The sequence below is a fragment of the Rhinatrema bivittatum genome, chromosome 2, assembly GCF_901001135.1.
Source record: "Rhinatrema bivittatum chromosome 2, aRhiBiv1.1, whole genome shotgun sequence".
In the NCBI taxonomy this organism is placed as follows: Eukaryota; Metazoa; Chordata; class Amphibia; order Gymnophiona; family Rhinatrematidae; genus Rhinatrema; species Rhinatrema bivittatum.
In genome coordinates this window covers 789336595-789360858 of record NC_042616.1, presented here as the reverse complement: position 1 = coordinate 789360858, position 24264 = coordinate 789336595, and the positions used below count along the sequence as shown (strand labels likewise).

Here is a 24264-nt window from a genome sequence, read left to right as displayed (position 1 = left end):
TTAGCAACTGTAAATTTAATATAATTCCCTTCATCAGGTCCACGGACTTCCATGGATGCTAGCTATTTATTTATTTATGTATTTATTTTAGGATTTTATATACCGACATTAGTGTGGAACATCATGCCGGTTTACATAAGAACTAAACGAGTGGAAATTACAATAAACAAGTGAGGGGATGGGAGAGTGTATCTAAAATGTATACACTGGAAGAAATTTATGTAATTGCTAATTTCCCTGTTTCCTTCTACATCTGAAGGGTCAAAAAGGAAGCAAAGGAGAAACTGGCAGCCCAGGACTTCCTGGATTCCAGGGACCCCGGGGACCTTCAGTAAGTAATGATCCCCATGATGGCATATCAGTGATTTGTGTGGGCATGGGCAAATAGCACATAGTTTTTACAAATTAAGTTGCAGAAATCGTCAAAATCTGGAGAAAAATATGTTGCTCCTTAGTATTCTTGCAGGCCATGGTTGCTCATATGCATAGCTAATTGTTCATCAGGATAATTGTCTTTCTTAAAAAAAAAAAAAAAGACAGCACACTTTATTAACTGCTAATTCCTAAAGTATTCATGGACTGGCATGAATTTGGATAGAGTTCATCAACAAAGATTAGTAAAAGTGTTATGCCCTGACATACCGTATTTTTCGCTCCATAAGACGCACTTTTTTTCCCCCAAAGATGGGGGGAAAATGTATGTGCGTCTTATGGAGCGAATATAAAAAAAAAACCAAACAAAAATCTAACAAACCCCCCCCCCCCCCCCGACTCCCCCAAGACCTGCCGACTTAATTTCCTACAACCCCCCACCCTCCTGACCCCCCCCCAAGACCTGACAAATTAATTTCCTGCAACCCCCCACCCTCCTGACCCCCCCAATACCTGCCAAACGTCCCTGGTGGTCCAGCGGGGGTCCGGGAATGATCTCCTGGGTGTGGGCCGTCGGCTGCCAGTAAACAAAATGGCGCCGACGGCCCTATGCCCTCACTATGTCACTGAGACCGACCGCTGCTATTGGTCGGTCTCAGTGACATAGTGAGGGCATAGGGCCGTCGGCGCCATTTTGTTTACTGGCAGCCGACGGCCCTATGCCCTCACTATGTCACTGAGACCGACCGCTGCTATTGGTCGGTCTCAGTGACATAGTGAGGGCATAGGGCCGTCGGCGCCATTTTGTTTACTGGCAGCCGACGGTCCTATGCCCACACTATGTCACTGAGACCGACCGCTGCTATTGGTCGGTCTCAGTGACATAGTGAGGGCATAGGGCCGTCGGCGCCATTTTGTTTACTGGCAGCCAACGGCCCTATGCCCACACTATGTCACTGAGACCGACCGCTGCTATTGGTCGGTCTGCACTCCCCCCCAGTTACCCCAGACCCTTTCCCTGTACGTACCCAGATCAGTTCATGTCACTGGACCTAGACGTTCGCCCAGGCATGTACGTATTTACATCTCTTGGCCATGCCCTGAAACACCCATGTCCTACCCAGAGCAAGCCCACACCCTGCTTCTTTTTGAAAACTCTTCAGACGTGCATGCAGTGGGAGATATGAGCTTATCTGCCTGACTTTTAAAATTCATTCGGTGTGCACCAGCCCAACTTGTGCGTGCATCCCCCAACCGATGAGCGCGCTGGGCTTTTAAAATTTATCTTGTAACATGAGGTGATGGGACAATAATAGCACAGTAAAATCAGAAGATAGAAGAATTGCTTTTGTACTGTATTCCTGTGTCTAGTGGTTGTTGTTTGCCCTTCAAATTCAAAGACAACCATGACATCAGTTGTTGTTTTGATGTCTTTGAATGCATGAGTGACTGATTCTGTGATGCGGTAGGCAGAAGATGTCGATTCAAGTTGCTTGCTCATTTGCAAACATGTTGCCATTGTGAACTTTGCCGTGCTTACACCTTTGCACTGCCTTGACGTTTCTCCTCCACTCATAGACTGCAGTTTCAGTATGGAAGAGACTTGACCAGGTGAAGCGATCACAAGAGAGATCTTCCCAGGATTCTGTGGTCAATACTGAAATATTTCAGAGATGAATTGAGGGAGTTCTTGAAATATTATCTTCTGCCCCCCTGAAAGTTCTGGCTTTGGGAGTTAGTGACATGGTCTACCCATTAATCTGTAATTTCATTGATAGAATGTGAATGCTTGGAATGCCCACCCATGTATTAATCCTATAATACAAATAATAGGCCTTAATCAAAAAGGACTTTTCCTTATCTGTGCCCATGGAAAAAAGTATTTTGTTGAATAAGGTCCCATGTATGGTTTCCTAAGGAGGGAGCAGTAATCACTGTTGCTCTTCAGTTGGGAGTCTCAGGATGTGGTTAGTACATCTTCTTTTGTATCTTACCTTGTCCCAGTTACATTATTTATGACAAAATTCCTTCAGCTTAAATCAACTAATGAGATCTTGAAGCACCGGACAGATTAAGTTCATGGTTCAAGTCTCTTATCATAATGGAGGAAAGTACTGCTCAGATATTTTGCACCTTCATGGCATGAAGACTGTGCATTCTTTGCCAAAAGCAGGATTAAAATAGGATCCAAAAACGGAAAAGAATTTTGCATATTCATTTGATTGCTCATAGTTCTTAGTTTCCTTAATTCTTATATATGTTGTATTTTTAGGGAGAACCAGGAGAGAAGGGATCCCAAGGCAAAGAGGCAAGTGTAAAGCATCTGTTATCATGACAGCTTTGTTTATAGTGAAAAATATATTTTACATCTTCTTGTCAATCCTGCCATGTGAGTAATGAGATCAATGTGTAACAGCCAGAGTAGGGCATCCTCTTCTGCATGATTCAGTTAGTAAAGATGCTGCAGAATACAGGTTGGTACTCTTTGGCTCCTGGCAGACATTGGCCCCCACATGCCACTCCACTTGATGCCCCATTCCTGGCCACTGTAAACCCTCTGTGCTGCCTGACAAGCATTTTCAGATTTTGTAGCCAGCACTTCCTGACTTTGCTGATCTCTCTCATCATGACCAGGAAGTGCCAGCCCATGAGTTTCACAAGTACTCGGGATGGCACAGAGCATTTACAGCAACTGGACTCCTCCAATATAGCAACTCTATAACTGTAAAAGGACCCTCCCTCCCCCTAGGATGCCGCAGGATTACTGCATGGGGGTTCTCCACTCTCTGGAGGATACAGGATTTCTGCTAATAGTGATGTTACCAATATTGGTTCTGCTGCTGGAATTCAGACTAATTCACTAGTGACTATCATGTTTCATAAAATTTCTTACTGCATTTCATGAGCCACACACAACTGGAAACGGCTGATTTCTTATATGGGTTGTCAATTAATACTGTTGACTTGGTGGACAATATTCATAGTCATTCCCACATATAAAACAATGTTTTACGATGGAAATGAGGTCTCAGAAAATTGCTTACCTTATCTGCATGTAAAGTTATGCATATAGTGCCACTATGCGTGTAAAGTTATGTGCAGATAGTGTAAACACACTATTAGACACAGACAGATAAGAATGCACTCAATTTTATTAGCAGATTTTTCCTGATAATGAACAAAATATAAAGTTGAATTTTTAATCATTTTCCAGTGTAATTATTCCAGTACAACAAGTAAAGCTAATAATGTCACTGAACATAACAGAAGCTGGATAGCGAAAAAACAAAAGGATCGGTATAACAAAGGATTCTTTATTTGAACTTGCCCGACTCTGGCCAAATTTCGCCCACATATGAGCTGCCTCAGGGGCTATTATAAACAAAATAAAATTAAAATCAAAACACACATATATAAAAGACAAATTAACATAGATATGTGTAAAAACTGTAACTCACTTGTATAGAAATTAAATACATTCAATATGACAACATGTAAATTGGAACGTACAGACATATATGTGAATAAATGACTAAATATGCTAACATCGCTAAATGAACACACTGGCTTACATCTGTATTGCATGGTTTTTGAATTTTCAATATGTATGCATATGTGTGTCTCAGCACAATGGATGTAAATATCAATAGGAAACCATAGATTATGGAAAAGGATATAAAGTTATAACAAAGATAACTGTATTGATAGCTTATTTTGGATAAATTAACTCCAATGTGATACCATCACAAAATACTGAAAATGATTCTAAAAAAGACAACTTGGTGTTAAAATTGAGTGTGTACAAACTATGAACGTAGATACAAATAAATTATGGAGAACCGTATAGTTAAAATAAGGTAAAAATAGGAATAAAATAAAAGCATAAAAAATAAAAATATCAAATAAAACAATTGAAAAAACAAATCCTAAAAATGAAAGGATTAAAACTGAAATGATAAAAATGGATACATTAAAAGCAAAAAATAGTGCTCTAAGTCCGCAGAGAACGGTGAAATATCGACTGCAAACAAAAATTGAATATACCTGTCTATTTTAAAATGTGTAGAAGTGTGCAACCTTGTATATGAAAAAACAAAATTATCTTAATAATGTCTGTGCAGTCAACGCCACAGATGTCGTGTGCAGAACAGTGCCATAAGTGAATTGACTAAGTAGCAAAACCTCCCAGGTTCTGTAATTATGTACAAACAAATTATAGGCTATGTGGCCCCATCTTTTCTAGTAACTCCACCGGCTACGGCTATCACTTAATAAAATTTGGGCGAATTCCTATTTTTAACAAAGCTTACCACTTAAAGTTGTTACCCAAAGTTAACACCCCTATTTTTATATGTTGCTGATTTAAAACTGCTCTCTGTAAACCGATGTGATATTTATTTGAATGTCGGTATAAAAAAACTTTAAAATAAATAAATATTTAAAATTTCTATTTCCTGAAGATTAGCTGCTTCAGAAGTCTGGATAAATTGGTCTTTACCAGAGCATGCCACGTTGTTGCCAGTGGACTCTGCGATGTCTTGTGCACCCAGCACTTCCTGTTGTCCATTGTGATCTTCTTGGTTGAGACTTCTGTGCTTATGGTTTTGCATGCACTCATCGTAGGCAGTGGCTGATATCTGGTGCTAGGCCTCTTTCGTTAGTTAGCCAGTTCACAGACATCTGATTAATTAGCCTTTCAGATACCTCATTAGGTATAACTGAGCCTTATGACAATCAGAAGGACACTCTGAAATGTCAGCAAGTTGTAATCAATTGGCTAGAGTTCATTTCAAATCTGATTGTATGGCAAGACCTTAATTGGTAATTCTGGTGTGTTTAATAAAAGGTCCACAGTTTTATATCTGCAATTACTTCTTTGGACATCTTCCCATCCTGTGCTAAATTCTTGTATAGATATCAGATCCCCGCTCATTCCATGCTGGCAAGCCTTACCCTGCTATAATATATTTTTTGTGTGCTATCTGGAGTAGTTAAACTCAGATTGATCTTACTGACCCATTCCACCCCTCCACTTCAGTTTCCTGCTTTTGCTTATAACTTCTGAGCAGGAAATGCATTCCTTTCTTACAGGATACATCTGTAACGGAAGCTGATTGCTTTGTTAATTGTCTGTATGAAATGAATTCAGTCTTTAAGTTTAGAAAGGCAAAAATATAATTATATATAGAGATAAAAAGTAGGAGGCCAATATTCAGTAGGCAGTTTAATGGACAAATTATCTGGCTAAAGTTAGCCAGACAACTTATTCTGGATATTCAGTGGGAGAAATGTCCTACTGAATATCCCCAATTAAAGTTATCTGTATAACCATAGCCAGATAACTTTAAACATAACCGGATATTCTTTTGAATATCGCCAATTATGTATAAAGTTATTCAGCGATGGATGGCTGTAAAACTTTAGACTTAACCAGCTATATTCAAAAGAATATAGCCAGTTAAGTTATATTCCAATTAAAAAACAAAACAAAAAACCTCACATCGTGGCCTGATTCCTACCGCCCTCCCACCTGAGTTGCAAAGGCCCTAAGGGGCCAAACTGGCCACCTCCTCCCCAAAATAGCCCATTTCATGTTTAAAATAAAATTATTGGGTCCCGGAGTCCCCCCTCTCCCACCCCCTGCTCCCACTTTCCCTTTTATTTTTTCAGTTTTTCTCACGGGCTCCAGGTACCCCCCCCCCAAGGCCCACCCCAATCCTTTCCCTTCTCTGCCCCCCCTTAGTACTCTCCTACCAGGATCGGGAGCTGGTGCTTCTGCTAGCGCTTCTGCCGTTGCTAGGCTACTACCATAGAGCTGCCTAGCAACGGCCTGATAATTTTATTTTAAACATGAAATGGGCTGTTTTGGGGAGGAGGTGGCCAGTTCGGCCCCATAGGGCCTTTGCAACTCGGATGGGAGGGAGGCAGGGGACAGGCCGAGATGTGATTTTTATTTTTTTTTTTAATGAAACTAAGTTCAGCTTTGCACTCCATAACTTTCTTTTGAATTGCATGCTGTGTATATAGGGGTACATTTTTAAAGCTGCGGGCGTGCGCATATGTGTGCCTGATTTTGTATCGACGTGCGCGTGCAGGTGGGGGGATTTTGAAATGCACGTGACACGGCGCCCATTTCCTTCCCAGTCCGCTCCCAGACTGCTTCAATAAAAGAGCGACCTGGGAGGGAACTTCCCTAACCCCCTACCTATCCTTCCTCCCTTTTCCCCTCTCCTCTCTGACCCCTAAACCCACCCTAACTCAGCTAATTTTTTTTGCGCACATTGTCCTGGCCGGCCCTCGACCTGCCCATTTTCAAAACTCCAGCTCTTCCACGTGTACCAACGGATATGCGCATGGCCGAGCCGTTTTGAAAATGCGCTCGGCCCAGCCACTCACACATCTCCCGGGATTTCCGCACGCGGGTTTTAAAAATGTACTTGATAGTGAACTCCTATACACAACATTAACACGCAGATACAAAAACCCATTTTGCTGTAAGAGATGTTGTATACCGGGGTTCACTACGTACACAACATGCTGCATTTCCAAAGAAATTTATGGAGTTCCCAGCTGAACTTCGGGTAATCCATAGAACAAAGTGAGACAGACAAATCACATAATGTTCCTAGTGTTCCTAGGACTTAGATATAAGATTTTACATACCAAGCATGAACCAAAAAGAAAGAAAAAAAAAATCATTCAAAATTATGTGTTCAGATCTATTAAAAGGAAAGTAAAATTTGAAATGAATAAAAGTTCTTTGAAAGGAAAAGAAAAAAAAAGGTCATTATTCTTGCATTTTCCATAGTGGAATGTGGAGGAAAGGGGAGGACAAATGCCATTTTCTTTCTGTAAAAAAATTGTTGAAACACACTCTCAAGCAAGACCATCTCACAGTGAATGCCATGTACTCCTATTATCTCTGACCTCACATCCAGGATCTGTGAGGACACTGATGCTTATAGTACGAGACACTATGATGACACCCCTTGCAAATCCAATTTAGTCCAGGACTCATACAGCAGTACAGCTTTGCAATAAGTTTAAATGTTAGCAATAATTGGATACCTGATCTTCTTAGTGTAGTTCATTATATAAACTATGCCATTCATTTTTAACAATATTAAGTCTGTTTTATAGCCAAAGTTGCAAAGTAAATACAGGAATATGGGCAGGAGTAGAGAAGTAGTGACTTAGTGGTTAAAGCAGTGGGTTGAGAACTAGGGTATATCAAGGTTTAAATCTGCTTTCACCACTGATACTCCTTATGACTTTGGGCAAGACACGCTATCTCCCATTGTCTCAGATATACTTACTTATATTGTAAAATGTCTGGGGAAGGGATTTATTGTACCTGAAATATGAATAGTGCTGGAAGCCACCTTCAGCATCATTTGGAAAGGCAGTCTAAACATTTTAAAAAAATCTATAAATTAAAAAATTATTAGAAATACTGCAGATTTCTGAGGGAATATTTAGCCAGTTTGTCAAAGGTCATGGACCCTCTATGAACTGCTCCATTTAAAGCAGTTGTATTGCCAGGATGTACTCATACACATCTGCCTGCCTAGTTTAGAGTATTTAGACTCTAGAGTATGCCACAAAAGGTGATTGCACACTGAAGACAATTTTGATTTGCCACCTTCTGTTCTATTCATTGTACTGTTCTAATCATTGCTATCTATAGAGGTATCACATCTAGTTTTTGACTATTGATTGTATGTCTTTGAAAGGATCTAGGTCATTAGAGCAAGATATCAGTTGTAGTAAAGTATCAACAATATCAATGATGTAGTGTTCTAAATCAGTGTTTTTTCACAAAGACTGCCTGGCTAATTTGGTTAACATGAGATAGTTATATGTACTGCCTCTTCTGTCTGCAAATATGTTTCTTGCATATTCATTGTGGATATTATGAAACCAGATTCGTAAAGGTGGTCCTGAACGGTGAGATTGAGAATCACTCTTCTAGTTCAAAATAACTTGTGATAGTGCTGATTACTGGATATAACTACATCAGATAAGGTTCAGGTGAATCTCCTGTGTGATTCTTGCCCATTCTGGTTATACTGTTTAAAAGGTGAGGTCAATATTATAACATTTCAAATTTTCAATTCAGATTCAATGTCCTGTTTCACCAGAGAATTTAGTTTACTCCAGATTCAGAGTTGACACGAAGGCAATGACTTTTGTCCATAATTGTTTATTTGTGTATTTAATTACAGGGTACACCAGGGATCCTGGGTGAACAGGGTGCCAAAGGAGAACGGGTATGGTTTATAATATTATACTATATAGGAAAACAATATCATCTAGAACTATATCATACCTTTTTGTTTTAGAATTTTTGCTAAGGATGTTTCTGTGTTTTGATATGTTGGTTTGATTAAATAGGGAAATCCTGGTCTTCAAGGTGACAAAGGACCACAGGGAGAGAAGGGCCAGGTTGGTGCTCCTGGAATACCTGGTCATAAAGGACACACTGGATTGATGGGTCCTCATGGACCTCCAGGAGACAGAGGACAGGTTGGATCTCCAGGCCTACCGGGACAACCAGGGCTAACCGGGCCACGGGTAAGAATGCCAGCAGTGAGGTTTTAAAGTATTTCCACATGAATAGTCCAAAACATCGTGAGGTGACATACTGCACAGAACATAACAAGATTGGAAAGATGTACCTCGTGGCACACACAAAATATCCAAAGATGTTCTTTAAATTGAGTGTTAATTTCCAAATCTGTGTCCATGTCCTTTTTCAGAAATTCTCAGAGTTGCAAGCCTAACTTTCAACTTGCATACATAATTCTCAAACAGGCCAATACAGTACAGTGCGCTCCAATGGAGCGCACTGTTAACCTGCCCTTTGACGCGCATTTTCCCTTACCTCTTATTCAGTAAGGGGCGGAAGAAGCGCGTCCAACCCGCGGCACCTAATAGCGCCCTCAACATGCAAATGCATGTTGATGGCCCTATTAGGTATGCCCGTGCGATACAGTAAGTAAAATGTGCAGCCAAGCCGCACATTTTACTTTAAGAAATTAGCGCCTACCCAAAGGTAGGCGCTAGTTTCTGCCGGCACCGGGAAAGTGCACAGAAAAGCAGTAAAAACTGCTTTTCTGTGCACCCTCCGACTTAATATCATGGCGATATTAAGTCGGAGGTCCCGAAGAGTAAAAAAAAGTAAAAAAAAGAAAGAAAGAAAGAAATTTTAAATGGGCCGGCAGCTGTCGGGCCGAAAACCGGATGCTCAATTTTGCCGGCATCCGGTTTCCGAGCCCGTGGCTGTCAGCGGGCTCGAGAATCGACGCCAGCAAAATTGAGCGTTGGCTGTCAAATCCGCTGACAGCCGCCGCTCCGAGTCAAAAGGAGGCGCTAGGGACGCGCTAGTGTTCCTAGTGCCTCCTTTTGCCAGTTTCTACTGCGCCACCTAATTTACATACTGAATCGCGTGCACCAGCAAGTGGCCGGTACACGCGCTGGGAGAGCGGGCGTTCGTCCGCTCTCCCGCGTTTTTACTGAATCGGCCTGAAAGTAAGCTAAATAAGTTACTGCACATGCACAGTTGAAAAACAAAACAGATGGACAAACTATCAGACACATAAGACATTCTACAATATACATATTGTAAAGAGCACCTAAAAATTAGCATAATCATATTACTATCTAAGCTAGGCATGAGTGAGTGTTAAGCCATTTCTCCTGTAAATCTGGCTAATAGGAAAAGTCCTTCATTCATTTCTGGTTTTAGATTTTTGTATGGCTGTGCAAACCAGGCCTGAGCTATCTTCTCAGCCTTCGTATCTTTGAGCTTCTTTTAATCCTCCAGTAGTTCGCTACAATAAAATTTGATTATTATAATGAGGGAAAGCTGTAACAAGAAATGAAAGAAGCTAAATAGTGTTGGGGAAAAATAAATAGTTTGAACAAATCACTCTGAAACAAAGTGGTCAGACATAGAATCACTCACCGAAAGAATAGTTCTCCTAGGACAAGCAGAATAGTATCCTCACATGTGGGTGACATAATCCAATGGTGCCCAGCTCAGAAAACCTTTGTCAACATTTCTAGAAGCTTTGACCAGCAGACTGAGCATGCCCAGCCTGCTACTATCCGCAAGTCCATGCAAGGTCCCCCTTTAGTCTCTTCTTTTCCATGGTGCATTTGCCTCGTGGTCCGTGGAGCTCTTCTCTTTCCACGTTTTTCCTCCGTATTCTCGAGTATTTTTGTTCTCCCTTCATGTTTGTGCTGCCTCTTTTTCGGCCTTTTCTCCCAACTTGCAGTTGATTCCCAACTCTTCACCTCACGGTGACCATTGGGCATCAACTCACCCGGTGTTTTTTTATGGCGTCACCTTCAGGGGCTGCGGAAGGGGTCTTTTGCCTTGCTGCCACCCCGGAATAGTCAGGGTCCACCAGATATCAACAACTGGGGACCAGAGATATCTCTGGGAGGCCCAGGGGAAGACTTACCCAAATTTTGAAAAAGTCCAATGTCCATACCAGTTTTTGGTTCCAAAACAAATTTTATTTGCACATCCAAATGTAGATAGGATAGCTATAGGTGAAATTTGCAGTAGATGGATGGACACAGTCCAGCATGAAACAACAAAATTAATGAATCCTCACTTTTCAATTACTATTTTTAGATTAGGAAGGATCCCAATCATAACCTTCAGCCCCAAAGCCCTCAGGGCAGCATGTCAAAAATACAGTTCTCTAAGAACAAGCAGGATGGTAGTCCTCACATATGGGGTGACTTCATCAGATGGAGTCCAGCATGGAAAACATCTGTCAAAGTTTCCATACCCAGCATGCCCTATACCACATGTCCAAGCAGGGTCCTCTTCAGTCTGTTTTTTTCTGTGGAGCTTTTTGTATCGCGGTGTGAGTGAGCTCTTGGCTTTTTTTTTTTTCTTCATTAAAACTCGTGGAAAACTTTTTTCCCTGATTTTTCTTCAGGTTTTTTGCATTCCATCAACACCAGGTCCTTCTTGGTCCCTCCCATAGCCACCTCAGCTAGGTTTCTCAGCATTTTGGGTAAGTTTTCCTTTGCTTTGATCTCTCTCGAGTTGGCGATGCCTCTGTGCTCACCGGTCATCATTGCCCACCGCCATCATTGTTGATTTGCATTCCTCTTTTTTTTTTTAATTTTTAATTTATCAATTTTCAATTTACATAATCAAGGAGTCCTTGATATGTTATATCATATGGTTTCCAGGAATTTTCTTACAAACATAGATTTATAATAATCTCATGAAATTCTTATCCATAATTTCCAAAGTCCTGAAAAGAAGGAGTTCATCTACTTCAGTAATAATAAATAAAAAATTTACTTCATCATTGAAGCCCTTAGCAAAAAGAATAGAAAGTGTTGATACTAAAGTTAATAAGGTAATACTTGATGATGTCAAAAGAGATCAGGCTATTGAGTCAACTAAGGCAGATATAAAGCAATTGACTGAACAGAATGAAATGTTAATAAAAGAAAATCAGTATGTTATAAGAAAAATGGAAAATCGGATCCATAATAAAAATTTGAGACTGGTAAACTTTCCTAAGATACCAGCTATTTCCGCGAAAGAAATGTGGAACAAATTTGCTTTGGAATTTTTTTAAATTCCTCAGCAGGCTATGCCTCCACTGAAGCAAGTTTACTATCTTCCCTTGTGGAAGAAAGAAGTAGAAAAATATCAGGATTTTCAAGAGATTTCCCCTTTGAATGTATCAGAAATACTAGAATCATCTAACTTGGGGGAGGCTCAACCGGCCACAATGATTATTTCTTTTCTGTTAACTACAGATAGAGATTGGGTTTTAAGGTTATACTTTAGAAATATCAAAGAGAAATTCTGTCAATTAAATGTGAGGATTTTTCCAGACGTTACTAAAGAAACACAAATAAGAACAAAGCAATTCCTGTTAATGAGACCAAAACTCTTGCAGATGGGAGCCTTGTTTAAATTAAGGTTTCCCTGCAAATGTTGGGTATTCTATCAAAACGTTAGGTACTGTTTTTTCCAACCTTCACAACTGACAAAATTTATAACTGACAGAACTAAGGATGAAAGCTTGGTGTTAGTAACCCCTTAAAGAGTTGCAAATGGTTCTCAATTATAAAGTAAACTCCCCAGTTAAGATTGTGTTGTAATTTCCTTAAGTATTTCGTTATTGGCTTTCTTTGATAACCTTCAAATATTTAAGGTGAACTCCTTCTTTTGCATTCCTCTTTATTTGCTTCGGTCATGGCCACAACTGGTTTTCATCGATGCCCCCAATGCCCGAGGGCCATGTTTATCACGCATCCCCATGATGTATGTGTCCTCTGCCTGGGGGCATCACATGACATCTAGGTTTGTCGCAAGTGTGCCCAAATGACCTCGAAGGGACATCGCACCCAACTTGACAAGATGGAGAAACTCTTCAGTTTGGGGAAGTCTGAACCATCGACTTCGGCATTGGCGGTGTTGGCACTGATGGACCTTGAAGCCCTACCACTTGACACCATGCCATCAACACTGGCGGGACCGTCAGTGTTGCAACCGTCCCTTTTCGACAGCTTCACTCCGCCTACCTCTCTTTGTTTGCTCCTCCTCATGCTGCGGATGGATGCCTGGCTACCGTGGCGTCTGCCTGCCATCGTCTCCGGCGTCCCCGGACCGGCTTGGGAGCTGCCTTCCGCCATGCTCCGTTTGTACCATAGGGCGCGCACGCCGCGCAGCCCTTCTTCTTATTTCCTAATTGGCGCGAACCTCCGGGGCGTCCCCCATGATGTCATCATGATGCCCAGATACTTAAAGCCTACAATGTTTGCTAGCCTTTGAGTTAGCAAGGGGGTAATCCTACGGGAATCCTACGGATGGGATTCGCTATCCGTACCCACCTACCCTACCTCTCCAATTTCTATTGGACTCTCTAACGCTAACGGGGTACCCACTCCTCGGGGGCCTCACTTGCTTTCCAGGTCACTATAAGGAAACCGGTACTTGCTCCTTGAGGGCCCATGTTCCCTGACTCGCTGCCTACTCCTACCTTCTCTTCTGCCTGGAAGAATTTGCTAAACTTCAACATCAGTCAGTACTACCATCTTCACCTCAGCTGTTCCCAGGAACCAGGCACTCGCTTCTCGAGGGCCTGCCTCCGTTCCAGCCCCAGTGCCATCTCCATTGAACCGCTGCATGAGTACATCATCTGCAAGCCTCTCAGCTCTCAGGGTTCAGATACTCGCTCCTCGAGGGTCTGTTCTCCCTACCCTGGGGATCTTCATACTGGGGTCTTGTATATTCTCCACTGTACTCATTCTCTCAGTTCTTTCCACTACAGCACTGCTACCGGAGGAGTCGCTGTTCCAGCACCTAAGGGATACCATCCCTGCCGGGCTATTCCAGCTGCTCACTACTGCCACCTCTGGTGGCTTCCTTACACAGTCTAATAAAAGATCAAACTCTGTGTTTGTGTGTCCTGAGCTAAGCCTGACCTGTGGCCCCTCAAGGGACTTCCCCCCTTGGGCGTAGTCAGCTGCCACAGTGTCCAAGGGTCCACCCAAACCTCACAGTTTACCACAGTCAGTTCCATCGATGCTGCCGGCAGATAGGGCGCCAGGGACAGGCCATGCTAGGTCTCCACCAGGTCGGGGAGATCAGGTTCCTCATCTTCTTCCTCTGCACTGAAGGAATCCAAGGAAGCATTGGCACCGGTCACTTTTGATGCATGGTGCTGGGTACAGGGATGTTCCAGCTCATGCCATGATGACCATGAAGTGACCCCACGGCGAGGAGCACCCATCCTCCTTAGATGCCACGGGTTCGTTACGGTCTCCAGTCACCAATCCATCTCGAGGATCCGAGGAAGATCTGGCCACCCCTTCTTCCTCCCTGTCAGTGTTGGCTTTGGCAACTTTCAAGGAGGAGCTGGAGCAATGCATCCAGCTAGCAGTGGTGCGAGCAATGCAGGCCATCCATCTTATGGTATGGACACAGTCCTGTCTGCTTTGGATCCGCTGCTGGAACAGCTCAATGTGCTCATTGGAGCGTTACCAACCCGACTGGTGTCTGTTCCCGGGAGGCCATCAATCCTCGGTGGGGCCCCTATGCTTTCCCTGACCTTTGCAGTAGTCATTGCCGGTTCCTCTGAGGAGGAAGATCTGCCTAGGCCGGCAGAAGTGCCACGGCCTGCTGCCTCCTATCCAGCTTTGCTGGGGCCTACACCAGGTTTGTTGATGACTGTACATCTGGACAAAGACCGACCATCCAGGGCCTTGTCCCCTGTCGATTACAGTGAGGATGAGGGCGCCTATGATCCCTGGGGGTATAATACTACAGAGTTCTCCTCTGAGGGTTCAGTGGATCCCCTCAGAACATTCTCCTCCAGAAGATTGAAGGAGGTCCTCACTGGAGGACTTATCCTTTCTAGGTTTTGTGCGGGTAATGGCAGAAGCCATTCCATTTCAGTTATTGAAAGAGCCAGGCACACGATGCTGGAGATCCTCCAGTTTGTGGAGCCTCCTAAGGAAGTGCATGATATCCTTAAGGAGCTGCTGATTAGGATATGGGAATACCCCCTCACAGTACTTTCTGTTAACAGGAATGTGGACAGGGTCTACCTCATCCATAAGGCTACAGGATTCGATAAGTGTCAGCTCCCCCACCAATTGGTAGTTGTCAAATCCACCATCAAGAGGGCCAAGTGCACTTGGACCCATTCCTTGGTGTCCCCAGAGACGCCGAGGAATGGGTCCAATCCTCCAATCAGCATTGCCTCCAACCAGCTCCACATGAGCCAATACTCACAGGACCCCTAGAAGCAGATGCAGGAGCTAGCCGAGCAGCTGCCTCAGCAGCAGCAGGAGTCCCTCCAGTCGCTGGTGCAAAAGGGCCTTGAGTGCGGAAAACACAAGGTCCGGGCGACCTACAGTGTTTTCGAAATTGCAGCAAGGGCCTCTGCAGTGGGAATCAGCACCCGCAGAATAGCATACTTGTGAGCCTCAGATCTTTGTCCAGAGGTTCAGGAGCGGATCACTGATATGCCGTGTACTGGGTAGAATCTCTTTGGAGATAGGGTGAGAGACATAGTGGGCCAGTTGCAAGACCTCCATGAAATCTTCCATCAGCTCTCCGCTGGCACTCCAGACCCGTCCTCCTCATCCAGGGGCAGAGGAAGTCTTTCTATCACCAGAGGACGTACTATCTTCTGCCTTCTCACTCCCATCAGCAGCATGTAAGCTCCTGCAGTCGCTCCAGGCAGCAGAGAGCTCCCAAGCTCCAGCCGGCACCTCAGTCAACTCCTGGGTCAAGGTTTTGACTGGATCGGAGGAAGCATAAACCAGTTGCTTGAACCCATGACTTTGGATCCCCCGGTCAGAGGCAGGCTACGGTTCTTTGCAAACCTGTGGCCCAGTATAACCTTGGACCAGTGGGTTCTATCCATCATTCGTCAGGGGTACCGATTAAACCTATTGGGTATCCTGCCAAATTACCCTCTGTGCCCATTTTGGGGGCCGGTAGTCCATCAGGAAATACTACTTGTGGAGCTCTCCACCCTCTTAATGGCTAGGGCAGTCAAGCTTGTTCCACCAAGGCAGAGAGAGGACTGGGATTCTATTCCAGGTATTTCCTGATTCCAAAGAGAATGGGAGGACTCCATCCCATCCTAGACCTAAGGACCTTGAGCACATTTCTAAAAAAAGAAAAGTTCACAAAGGTTTCCCTCGGCACCTTGATCCCCCTTCTTCAAAGTGGGATCTGGCTATGCTCCCTGGATCTAAAGGACACGTATACCCATGTTGAGATCTTCCCAAGTCACAGGAAGTATCTCTGATTTGTGGTGAGGAAACAGCACTTCCAGTACAGAGTGTTGCTGTTTGGGCTAATGTCAGCCCCGCGTGTCTTCACAAAATGGGATCTACTTAGTGACCCAGTATGGCAATTTTTTATATTCCTATGTTAATGCAAGGCTGTGGTGGCAGTGTACCTCCGCAGTCTGGGAATGCATTTCTTTCACCTATCTGGACGATTGGCTGGACAGGAGCACATCTCAGGCAGGGTCCGTTCGATCCATGAGCTTGACCATCTGGGTGTTAGAGTCACTAGGGTTCATCTTCAACTATCTGAAGTTTTATCTCAGTCTGTCACCTCAATTGGAATTCATAGGAGCCCTGCTAGACACAGCTTAGGCAAAAGCCTTCCTGCCTTGTTCCTGGGCTGCCACCCTGGCGTCCCTAGCGGCAGAGATCCAGGGGAGCCAGCAGGTGATAGCGCAGCACATGTTGAGGTTGTTGGGCCGCATGGGTGCAACCATCCATATTACACCCTTGGCACGTTTACAAATGTGCAGAGGCCAATGGATCCTGCAGTCGCAGTGGCGCCAGGCCACGCAGAGCCGCCAGGTTTGTATCTCTCCGGGACTGTTGGTCCTGGTGGTGGGTACTTTCCAATCTGGAATGAGGGATCACTTTCAGAAGTCCTCCTACACAAATTGTCCTAACCACAGATGCATCCACTCTGGGCTGGGGGAGTTCATGTAGATGGGCTCCGCACCCAAGGCCTCTGGTTTGCTCAGGAAAGCTGTCATTTCCTGGACCTCCAGGTGATCAGGTACGTGCTATGGGCTTTCAGAGATCAGCTGTCCAACAAAGTTGTCCTGATCCAAACAGAGAACCAGGTAACAATGTGATATGTCAACAAGCAGGAAGGTATGGGATCGTACCTCCAGTGTCAGGAAGAGGTCCACATTTGGTCACGGACCCTGTCCCACGGGATGGTACTCAGGGCAATGTATCTGGCAGTTATGAGTCGTGCCTTCACACCCCATGAATGGTCCCTGGACCAGGAAGTAGCGAATCGAATCTTCCTCCTCTGGGGGAGCCCAGATGTCTATCTCTTCATGTTCCCCTGGAACAGGAAGGTAAATGGTTCTGCTCCCTGTACAGGACAGACAGAAAACCAGCCTCAGATGCCATTGCCTGTCATTGTGGCAAGGGTCTTCTGTACATGTATCCTTCGATTCCCTTGCTGGCGAAGAATCTCTTGAAGCTTCGCGAGGACAGAGGGACCATGATTCTCATACCCCCTCATTGGCCGAGACAGGTCTGGTTTCCACTCCTTTGGGAGTTGTCTATCCGGAAACTGATCAGTCCGGGGACTTCCCCATATCTCATCACACAGGATCGAGGGAGGTTGCGGTATCCTAACCTCCAGGCCTTGTCACTCACAGTCTGGATGTTGAGAGGTTAATTCTGCAGCCACTCAATCTCTCAGAGGATGTGTCTTGGATCCTTGGTGGCTTCTAGAAAGCCTTCCATGAGAAAGTCCTACGGACTGAAGCTGAGGAGGTTTTCTGGGTGTTAGAGTCACTAGGGTGAAATAGAACCAAAGAGCTAAGAGAAACAGATAAGTATGAGAAAATGTGAAGCTTGCTGGGCAGACTGGATGGGCCGTTTGGTCTTCTTCTGCCGTCATTTCTATGTTTCTATGTTTCTAAGGCCCTAGATCCATTCTGCCCTACACAAAAACTGCTTGATTACCTTCTATACCTATCAAAGGCTGGCTTAAAAACCAACTCCGTTAGAGTTCACCTGAGTGCAATTGACACATACCACCATGGTGTAGATTAATTTATGTATTAATTCTTTTCTATACCAACATTCATGACGCCTGTCATATCATATCGGTTCACATCGAACAAGGGTAAATTAACATTAACTTCTCTGTACAGCCTATGGTTGTACGTTTTTTATGTGGGGGCCTGCTTCAGTTGAAGTCTCCCCTAAGGCCTCCCGCTGTGTCTTGGGAACTAGCTCAGCTGATAATAGCTCCTTTTGAGCCGCTGTGCACCTGTGACCTGAAGTACATGACCTGGAAGATCATATTTTTAGTGGCAGTCACTTCAGTGTGCAAGGTCAGCGAGCTCCAGATCTTAGTGACCTATCCACCTTATACTAAATTTTATCATGACAGGGTGGTCTTGCGCATGGTGCATGCTTAAGGTGGTGATGGACTTCCATCTTAACCAGTCTATTGTCCTGCCAACTTTCTTTCCCAGGCCCCATTCGCACCAAGGCAAATGAACACTGCACAGTTTGGACTGCAAGCAAGCCTTAGCCGTCTATCTGGAGCGGACAGAAGCCCATAGATAGTCCACCCAGCTTTTTATGTCTTTTGATAGGAATACATTGGGCATTGCCGATGCCAAACAGACACTATCGAATTGGCTAGCAGATTGCATCTCCTTCTGTTATGCCCAGAGTGGACTACATCTTGGGGGCCATGTCAAGGCTCATTCTATCCGAGCCATGGCAGCATCAGTGTCCCACTTGCAATCAGTTCCCATGAAGGAGATCTGCAAGGCTGTGATGTGGAGTTCTTACCACACATTCACATCTTACTATTGCTTGGATAGGGATGGCCAAAGCGACAGTAGATTTGGCCAGTCTGTCCTTTAGAACCTGTTTGCGGTGTAGAACCCAATTCTCTCCCGCCTAAGGCCCTTGTTTAAATTCAGGCTGACTCCCCCTCTGTTACCAACAGCGCCATCATTGTTGTGCCTGTTGGCATCTGGTTTAGGTGTCTGTTGGTCTCTTTTTATGTTGGGGAGCAGCCTGTAACTAGGGATTCACCCATGTGTGAGGATTACCATCCTGCTTGACCTCTGAGAAAGCAGAGTTGTTTACCTATAACAGTTGTTCTCTGAGGACACCATGATGTTAGTCCTCACGAAACCCACCCACCACCCCGGGGAGTTGGGATTCTCCTTTTTTTTTATTTATATCTAATTCCATTATAAGACTGAAGAGGGACCCTGCAAGAACATGTGGTATAGAGCATGCTTGCATACCCTGTGTGGCAAGTCAAAGTTCTAGAAACTTTGACATAAGTTTTCCGTGTTGGAGCTCCATCTGATGACTTCACCCTTGTATGAGGACTAACATCCTGCTATCCTCGGAGAATACGTGTTACAGGTAAGCAGATTGTAAGCCCTCTGCGGATAGGGAAATACCTACAGTACCTGAATGTAATCCACTTAGAAGCACTGAAAAAAGTGCGAAAAGCGGAATATAAATCTAAATAAATAAATAAATACATACCTTATTTTACCATGTTTGTGTGTGTAATTCTGTCATTTTTTCCCTCTCTAGGGAGACCCTCCATCCTTGGAAACTCTTCGAAGGCTCATCCAGGAAGAAGTGGCAAAGCAGCTTGATGGTACGTGGTACACATTTTGCTCTGAGAAACATTATTAAAGAATCAAGGAGCTGAAAATACCTTTTTCATAGTGATAAGGCCTGAGCAGTGGGGAGGAAATTCCCCCAACTTTTCATCCCACCACTTCCACCTCATTGGTTTAAGATCAAAATAACCTAGAGAATTATCTTAATGGATTTTGAAACTCAGTCATCAAGCTAGCCAAAACTGTGAAGATGTGTCTGTCAGTTGCCACTACAGTTCTACACAGTACTGAGTGCTGGATCCAGTTAAGCATAAATTAAGGGAGATATGTATAGGACAAATACAAGCATAGCGGGGTAAGATTTTGGCACTAAGGGTGTGCATTGATTAAAAACAAACACATAAAATGCAACAAACATTTTGGTTTGTTCTGAAAATTTGGGTTATTTTCATATTAGTGCATTAAAAAAGCCTTGAGTGAGATCAGGCCTCATTCTGAGCCCATCACTGAGGGCCAGGCCCAGGCCTAGGACTAGACGGGTAAAAGAAAATCTGAACACATTACACCTGTTCTCAACCAATTACAGTGGCTCCCAATTCAAAGTTCTCTCAATACTTCACAAAGCAATTTATAAAGCAGACTACACTGCCCTTGATGACATCACACATATCCATTGTTCTCTACGCCCAACAAGAACAACTAGTAAACTTCAACTAGTGATTCCCTCACTTCCACATGCCAAACTGTCTTCCACCAGAAACAGAGCCATCTCCATCATTGGCCCAAAGTTATGGAATTCGTTACCTCATTACCTAACCGTTCAAGAAAACGTAAAATCTTTTAAAAAAAGACCTAAAAGCCTGGCTACTCAGCCAAACTATTAATGACAGCACGCACAGTGATCTTAAAATATAGTCCCATAGCCTTCTAACATTCAATCTCCCCCCTATGACAATCTCTCCTGCTTTCAAGCTACAGATGTCTCCTTTTTATGATTTGAACTCAGATATTTCAATGTACCTATCCTTTTGTATGTCTTGTTTTGTTTATACTACATTATATGCCAGTTCTCAGTTTATTGTTAAAATTACATTTTTAATTTTTAATGTAACAGGTGGTTATAAATGTAAACCGGAGTAAAGGCAACTCTGCTATACCTCGGTATATAAAAAAAAATGCTAAATAAATAAATAAATAGACCCAGCATCAGAGGCCAGCCCAAAGCGCTATCACTGAGGCCTAGGCCTGGCACTGGAGCCCAGCCCAAGGCCTGCTGCCATCACCTGAGCCTAAGCATGGGGCAGAACCCAGCACGAGGCCTGGTCCCATTGCTGAGGCCTATGCCCAGCACTAGGACCTGCCCAAGGCCTCCTCCCATCTCCTTAGGTCTAGGACCAGTGCCAGGGCTTGGCCTTGACAACAGGACCAGCCCTTGGGCTGGGCCCCAGCACTGGGCCGAGGCCTCAGATTGGGCCTCAATGCTGAGGCCTGGTCCCGGAAGAAGCTCGTTTTTTGCAGGTGTTTTTCCTGTTTGTTTATTTTTGGGGGTGAGTGTTGTTTAATTTATTTTTTGGTCTGGCAAATGAACTAAACAAAAAAAAAAGTAAACAAACTAAATCTTAACCAAAAATGAAATGAAAAAAGAAACCAAACTGAATATTTTGGGGCTGCTCATCCCTGCTTGGTACCCAGACTTCCCTAGTAATATAAAGTACAAAGGAGCAGTTAGCCTATCAGATTTCTGGATTGTCTGACATACCCACCTCTTATTTTAATATATGTTGTAGGGTGGAGTTTATCTGTGACTTGCTTATCTGCCCAGTTTATTTGTCCATTGTTGCCATATGCAAACTAAATGAATTACTAGAAATACATTAGATGCCCATTAGATGCCCCATATGGCCATTCTGTTGTCTGGCAACAAAACCTCTGCAAAATACCATCCCAAATCAACACACACATCCTTCTTCTAATTACTTATTGCTTCTGATTTGTAACCTTCCATTCCACCAAAGATTATTTTAAGGTGAAATGGTCCTTGTTTCCTTACATCTGCCATGCAAGACTTTCAATGAAAACTGCAGACTCTTCTCCTGCTTCTCCACATCTTCAAAACCCTCCTCTCAGATGGAAAGTGTGTTAACCCCAGGGAATCTTCTCTGGTCTAAGGGCTGGAACTGCCTCTTCTGAGGCACACTCCTGGCACTGATGGTTGACCAGCAGAGAGTGATATAGTCATAGCTGCTATCTTCCTTCTTTCCTCAACATGAGCAAATGTATTTTTCTTGAAAAGCTTCCTACCTTTCCCTTAATTATTATTTCATTTGTTTATGGTTTTGTGCTGTCCATTGTTTTATGAGTTTATATGGGAATTGAATGTAGCACTGTGAAATGCACTTTGTAGAATGATAGAAAATACAGGGCTGGAAGAGGCTTCAGGAAGCCATCTGATCCATCTCCATCCTTCCAGATAGGGTCCACTGAACTTACAGTATAATCTTCCCAGACAAATGTATGCCTAACTTGTTCCTAAAAATTCCCAATGATGGAGATTCACCTTGGTAGGAAACTTGTTCCAGCAATTGACCAACTGTATCAGTTAGAAAGGTCTTCTGAAGAACTAACCTAAATCTCTTCTGCTGCAAATGAACCCCATTATTTTCTGTCCTGTCCTCAACAAAGGAGAACAACTGTTTGCTGTACTCGAAGACTACCACTAAGCCTCTGTTGAAAACAGGTTGCTGGGCTTGATGGACCCTTGGTCTGACCCAGCATTGCAATTTCTTATGTTCTTATGCTATAGTCTTCTCTATTCCTGTCTATTCCTTGTCTTTGGAGGTCATATTATCAAGGCTTTTAATTTTTGTTGTTCTTCTGGATCATCTTCAGTTTCTCTATAATTTGCTCCCAACACAGGGCCTTCAAATGTTGAGTAGATTGGAAGAATTACTTCACATTTTGCATGTAATCCCAGCATGATATTAGCTTTCTTATAATACATTTCTTTCTTTCTTTTTTTCTTTTTAAACCATGGTACTTGGTAGTATGGGCTACTTTAATTGTGTGGCTCACTGTGGATATTCTCTCATCACTGTCGGGAAAATCACAGAAATGCCATTCAGAGTTTTATTTTTATGAAATGACAGTATACATTTCTCAATATCAGAAGAGGACAGTTTCGCCACTAATCTCTGAAAGAAAGATGAGAAGTATGTACCAGCTACATGACTTTTAGTCACCGATTCTTACCTGATTCAGTGTAATAGCAAGTTCCTGTTCATACCCCCAGATCAGTCCAGACTCATGGGTTTTGCCTCCCAACCAGCAGATGGAGACAGAAAAGAAAAACTTTACTGACATTGCTATTTAACCTAATGTGCCACCTGCAGTCCCCTCAGTATTTCTCTGTCTCTAGCAGATGGTAGGAGGTGCAAAACTTGCAGTTTGGAGATTTAAAAAGAAAAGAACAAAAAATTAAAGGAGACATTTACTTCCGGGAATGTTAGGTACATTGGAGGATAATCCCCTGGGAGAGCACAGTGGGCAGAGGGGTTGGTGATCCTATCTTTGTCTCAGCCCATAGACAGTGAGGAGTCTGAAATCCAATGGTCTGGTTCCCTCGTTTTCCCCACAGAGATTGCACTCAATCTCCCCTTCCAACAGCCAATGACAGATCAGGGAAGTATTCCTACTTTATTTCTTCTTGTTTTAAAAAAAAAAAAAAAAAGGTGCTGAGGAGGAGAACAACGTGTTAGGGATGCGGGGAGAATTTTAAAACTTGAGGCATTGGCTGCTGAGAAGGCCAGGGTCCAGTTCTTGATGCTGCAAACAAGTTCAAGAGAATCCCATTCAGCCCAGGTACCATGGACATACAGGCCGGGGTCAGCACTTATGTTCATGGGGAGGGGAGAGGATATCCCTCTGAGGCTAGGTAGCACGTTTGACTTGGATGCATAGACTGGGGCGCATTCACTTTGGGTACACAGGCCTGGGCCAGCATTTACCTCCATGGGGGTGAATCTCTCTAAGACTGAGTAGTGTATCTATCTTAAGTTCATATCTGATTCCGTATTATATCCTTTACAATTAATACAAAATGCTGCTGCCTGGATTCTTTCCGGCACTTCTCGCAGAAATCATATTACCCCAATTTTATTCTCTCTGCACTGGCTCCCTGTTAAATACAGAGTATATTACAAAATATTGACAATCATGCATACACTTATTTACAATGCCTCTTCCACATGGCTCTGCTCCACTCTTCGTATATATAAATCTTCTAGACAATTAAGATCGTTATCAAAAAACTTTCTAGACGTACCCTCAGTCAAATTTGCTAGATTAAAAATAACTCGCAAAAGTGCTTTTTCGGTAGCTGAGCCCATCTTGTGGAACTCTGCCAGATTCTTTATGCCTCTTACCTTCAACTCAACAATTTAAGAAATCGTTAAAAACCTATCTGTTTCAGAAAGCATTTAGTTCCCTATCACTCAACCATAAATCAGGCTTTTCCTCATTTTCACCTCTGATTAATTTTTCATTCATCTTTCCTCACTCATTCTCTTCTCATATTACATTTTAGAAGGCACTATGTTTGTATTTATTGTATTTTTTGCAATTTTATGTTTTTGAAGTATGTTTTATAATGTTATTTTTGTTTTTTAATTTTTAGATTATAGATTATGTATGTTTTACTGTGTTAAACGTTTTGATTAATTTCCCAATTGTAAAA

General features: G+C 43.3%; 1 protein-coding gene across 1 annotated transcript in view; it reads left to right on the top strand.

Moving 5' to 3' along the window:
• COL22A1 (collagen type XXII alpha 1 chain) overlaps positions 1-24264 on the top strand; it is a 791008-nt gene that overhangs the window by 752626 nt on the left and 14118 nt on the right. The window contains exons 57-61 of the mRNA XM_029592071.1: positions 260-331; positions 2645-2680; positions 8598-8642; positions 8767-8946; positions 19501-19567. Coding sequence (XP_029447931.1) covers positions 260-331; positions 2645-2680; positions 8598-8642; positions 8767-8946; positions 19501-19567 — 400 coding nt within the window. The remainder of the gene's footprint in view (positions 1-259; positions 332-2644; positions 2681-8597; positions 8643-8766; positions 8947-19500; positions 19568-24264) is intronic.